Source organism: Lucilia sericata, unplaced genomic scaffold (assembly GCF_015586225.1).
Source record: "Lucilia sericata isolate MDLA Ls3-8-SP2 unplaced genomic scaffold, ASM1558622v1 Contig003148F_arrow, whole genome shotgun sequence".
Taxonomy (NCBI): domain Eukaryota; kingdom Metazoa; phylum Arthropoda; class Insecta; order Diptera; family Calliphoridae; genus Lucilia; species Lucilia sericata.
Window position 1 is genome coordinate 1 of NW_023996725.1, and position 5,637 is coordinate 5,637.

Below are 5,637 nucleotides of genomic sequence, written 5' to 3' on the forward strand. Positions count from 1 at the left end.
TACTACTAACTACTAACTAACTAACTAACTAACTAACTAACTAACTAACTAACTACTACTAACTAACTACTAACTAACTAACTAACTAACTAACTAACTAACTACTAACTAACTAACTAACTAACTAACTAACTAACTAACTAACTAACTAACTAACTAACTAACTAACTAACTAACTAACTAACTAACTACTAACTACTAACTAACTAACTAACTAACTAACTAACTAACTAACTAACTAACTAACTAACTAACTACTAACTAACTAACTAACTAACTAACTAACTAACTAACTAACTAACTAACTAACTAACTAACTACTAACTAACTAACTAACTACTAACTAACTACTAACTAACTAACTAACTAACTAACTAACTAACTAACTAACTAACTAACTAACTACTAACTAACTAACTAACTAACTAACTACTAACTACTAACTAACTAACTAACTAACTAACTAACTAACTAACTAACTAACTACTAACTAACTAACTACTAACTAACTAACTAACTAACTAACTAACTAACTAACTAACTAACTAACTACTAACTAACTAACTAACTAACTAACTAACTAACTAACTAACTAACTAACTAACTAACTAACTAACTAACTAACTAACTAACTAACTACTAACTAACTAACTAACTAACTAACTAACTACTAACTAACTAACTAACTAACTAACTAACTAACTACTAACTAACTAACTAACTAACTAACTAACTAACTAACTAACTAACTAACTAACTACTAACTAACTAACTAACTAACTAACTAACTAACTAACTAACTAACTAACTAACTAACTAACTACTAACTAACTAACTAACTAACTAACTACTAACTAACTAACTAACTAACTAACTAACTAACTAACTAACTAACTAACTAACTAACTAACTAACTAACTAACTAACTAACTAACTAACTAACTAACTAACTAACTAACTAACTAACTAACTAACTAACTAACTAACTAACTAACTAACTAACTAACTAACTAACTAACTACTAACTAACTAACTACTAACTAACTAACTAACTAACTAACTAACTAACTAACTAACTAACTAACTAACTAACTAACTAACTAACTAACTAACTAACTAACTACCTACCTAACTAACTAACTAACTAACTAACTAACTAACTAACTAACTACCTAACTAACTAACTAACTAACTAACTAACTAACTCCAAAAAGGCCACCTCTTCTCTTAAAAAATTATTCAGATTCATATAAAACAAATATGTATGTAATTTTACTAGAAGCTTCAAAAAGCTTTTTAAAAGTCGCACAATTTCATTTCAAGTTTAAATGAGCTTTAAAGCAACAAAAAAATCAAAACATCACTTACCTTAAACAAATTTGTCACAATAAACATGTTTCATACATCTAGCAACATGTATAAGCAGCATTTGTAAAAACAACAACAGCAACATAACAATATTCTCTCCCACTTGCACTCTCACTTGCATTGCTTTTTTTCTTCATACAAACAACAACCGGCTTTAAAATTTACATTACTTTTTTGTAGATAACTTTACACACTTTTTTCACTTATTAAATAAACACTTTTCTAAAATATTTTTATATAAATTTGTTAAGCAACATTTAAATTATAATTTAATGCAAAAATATTTTATTTTAGGCTATTAATTAACACATTAGATTAATTATAATACGTAACAAATCACTTTACAGCCGACCACTTTAAAAATTCTTGCAAACTAAAGAAGAATGGCAAATAACTAGAGAAGTAGTAATTGATGTTGTTGTTATTTTTGTTATACTAAAAGTAAATAAAAAGCAACATGTTAATAGTGTTGGGCAAATAAGTAAATGGTACTTTTTGGGTAAATAAGAAAGGCAGAGGCATATTTATTAATAAAATATTATTTTATGCGAAAATAAAGTAAATACATATTTTCATTATAATATTTCGTTAATTTAGAGAAGTTGGTGTCTATTTATTATGGTAAAAAGTTTTTGGAGATTTTCTAAATATTTTTTAATTTTATAGGTAATTTGTTGAATATTTTATGTTTTTAACTTTGACTTAAACCACTTTCAAAATTAATGATTCAATTAAGAGTTTTAATAAAATTAAAAGTGAAATTTTTAACATAATATTGTGGTAACTAAAACCTTTAAAATACAACTCTGTTGTTTAGTAACTAACTTAATAAGGGTTTCAATTAGCTATTTTCCAAAAAGGTTACCAAGCAACTAAAAACTAATACTAACTAAACAACCACCAACTTAACAAATATTTACTACTAACTAGGTATAACATTTGCATTACAAACAATAACAAGTTAAATAATAATAAACAAACTAAATTTCAGACTAAAATCCTCTTTTCATAGAAAACTAACAAGTCATAAATACTTACCAAAAAAAAAATTAAATAGAAAAACCTCATACAAAGTAGATTGGCAGGAAGCAGTATACTATACTGCAAAAAATTATTTCAACAAGATATTTAATTAACACTGAAAATGATTGTAATGACAATTAATGAACTAAATGGGTTTAACTTTGTGTAAATATACATTACGTTGTTGCTGCTGCTGTTGTAATAGAAAACCACAAAATAGGTAAATTGGGGAAAGAAAATAAATACGATTTTATGATTGAAAAAATAAACTAAATACTATTTTTCATTTCACTGCCATTCGAAATGCAAAATATGTTTTGTAGTATATCTAAATAAATGATTCTTTTATTTGATTTTCCTCATATTTTAGTGTTGGCATTGTTCCAGATAAAAAATTAAAATTTTTGTTACTGGGTTTGAGTGGCAGTGGAAAAACCGAAATTGCTCATTATTTGTCGAAAACACAGCGTCTAGACTACGATTCAACAAATGGTGTACATAATTACAATTTTAAGCTAATGGAAGCAATGTGTTCACTAACGGAAGTTGGTGGCAGTGATGATATGCAAAGGATATGGCATCATTATTATGTGGGAGTAAGTAAATAATTTTAACAGAAAATTTGGTATCAAAATTAAAAGTACAGTAATATTTTTCCTCAACAGAGTTTTGTCTAATATATAGTCTAGTCTATAGTATGTCTTATCTAGTCTATAGTAATAGTCTATAGTCTAGTCTATAGTCTAGTCTATAGTCTAGTCTATAGTCCTAGGCTCATAGTCCTAGGTCTATAGTCTAGTCCTATAGTCTAGTCCTATAGTCCTAGTCCTATAGTCTAGTCTTATATTCCTAGTCTATAGTCTAGTCTATAGTCTAGTCTATAGTACCTAGTCTAATAGTCTAGGTCTATAGTCTAGTCTATAAGGCTAGTCTATAGTCTAGGCTAATAGTCTAGTCGATAGTCTAGTCCTATAGTCTAGTCCTATAGTCTAAGTCTATAGTCCTAGTCCTATCTATCTAGTCTATAGTCTAGTCTTAGTCTAGTTATAGTCTAGTCTATGAGTCTAGTCTACGTAGTCTTAGTCTATAGTCTAGTCTAGTCTAGTCTATAGTCTAGTCATAGTCTAGTCTATAGGTCTAGTCTATAGTCTAGTCTATAGTCTAGTCTATAGTCTAGTCTATAGTCTAGTCTATAGTCTTAGTCTATAGTCTAGTCTATAGTCTAGTCTATAGTCTAGTCTATGTCTAGTCTATAGTCTAGTCTATAGTCTAGTCTATAGTCTAGTCTATAGTCTAGTCTATAGTCTAGTCTATAGTCTAGTCTATAGTCTAGTCTATAGTCTAGTCTATAGTCTAGTCATAGTCTAGTCTATAGTCTAGTCTATAGTCTAGTCTATAGTCTAGTCTATAGTCTAGTCTATAGTCTAGTCTATAGTTAGTTATAGTCTAGTCTATAGTCTAGTCTAAGTATAGTCTAGTCTGTAGTCTAGTCTATAGTCTAGTCTATAGTCTAGTCTATAGTCTAGTCTATATTCTAGTCTAAGTATAGTCTAGTCTGTAGTCTAGTCTTTAGTCTAGTCTATAGTCTAGTCTATAGTCAGGTCTATAGTCAAGTCTATAGTCTAGTTTAAGTCTAGTCTATACTTAAGATTTTTGATGGTTCCAATAATTCATGTTAAATGTATTAATATTAATAATTTTATATGATTATTTTAAATCTTATAACTTTTCATAAAAATTCTTTTACAAACCCCCTTTTTTATCACAGACTATGGGCATCATTTATTGTTTCGATATGTCCTCGAAATACGACGATATAAAGAAATCATTTAAACTACTGCAAAATGTATTGAAAAATCCATACATAATGGCTAAACCCATTTTATTGGTGGCCACGAAAGCAGACTTAGCCGATGAAAGTATACAATTGTATGACATTGAAAACACATTCAGCATACAAAAAATGGCTGTATCCTATGGTAGCAGTATAAAAATGTGTTGCTATGACCCTAGAACAGAACAAAAGGATGCAAATATGAACATAAACTTGAAATCAGGAATGCAGTGGTTGGTTTCTTATCTTTTAAATAATTACAATGTACTACATATGCGCTTAAACTGTGATAAAAATATGCAGGTTTGTAAAATCTTAAGAAGAATTTATATTTAAGAATTATTTTTTATTTTTCATTGCAGACTTGGGAACAACAACGCAACAGACTGGTGGCAGAGGGTAAATTAAATTTCAAAAAATATGAACGTTTTCCCAAGTCCTCCAGTCGCCAAAAGTTGTGGCGTTTATCCCGCAAACGCTTAAGACGCAGTCTTATGAGACCACGCACAGCTCCGCCAAAGATTTGTAGCATTTCCACCATACAACAACAATCAACAGTAGTGTTAAAAGATTCTACTTCCTCTAATATAACAAACGATACTTCTAGCAAAGTGCCAAATGGTAAAGTGAAATTCTGCAGTGATGAAGTGGAGCATACAAATGTTTAGGATTTACATTTTTGAAAACATACGGAATTAAAAAAGAGCCATTTATTTATTAATAAAAAGTCATAAAATTTAATAAGAATTTAAGAAATTAATATAATGAAATTTCTATTTTTTAGCAAATATTAAAATCTAATATGGCAATGCCTAACTAATAGGATATCGTATGTTGATAACAGTTAAGCTGTAAATGTATGATGTATGTATGTTTGAGTTAGATTATGTTAACTGTGGTTTGTGTCTTTGATATCAAAGGACATTTTAACATTAGTACAGTTTATGTTATATTACAAGATGCGTTAAAAGGATATGAAATATTTTCTTTAAAGCTTAATTTTTGAAACACTTTAAATGATAAGAGGGATATAATGCAATATTTTGACGTAAGTCGAGTACAATATTTAAAGAGCTTTTTGCGACAACGAATTGTTGCGATGTTGATAACGTTGCGTTGTCAACATTGCATAGTATTGTTGTACGTATTTACATACTTGACAACGGATGTTATTGAAAAATTTGGTGTCAATTTGGTACCAGACGTGTATATTTATTTTTCCCTCTGTGTACATATACAGTGATGGAAAAAATAATAGAAATGACCTTATTTTACGCTAGAAAATAATTTTTCTGAAGAATTATTCGTTAGAATTTTATGTTTTGTATCTTAAATAAAAGGTATTTAACACTACTTTCTTATGATATATAGAGTTTACAGGTTTTTTTGCTGCATCGAATTTTTTTGGTATT

At 28.2% G+C, this 5,637-nt stretch overlaps 1 protein-coding gene across 1 annotated transcript; it reads left to right on the forward strand.

Annotated features, from left to right (window-relative positions):
• Positions 1 to 2,761: 2,761 nt before the first annotated feature.
• Positions 2,762 to 4,893, forward strand: LOC119614619 (ADP-ribosylation factor 1; the record flags this gene model as incomplete). The annotated part of the gene is made up of 3 exons (XM_037970734.1): positions 2,762 to 2,987; positions 4,160 to 4,528; positions 4,588 to 4,893. Coding segments are annotated over 3 exons (901 nt in total), but the record flags the coding sequence as incomplete, so codon positions are not given.
• Positions 4,894 to 5,637: the final 744 nt, after the last annotated feature.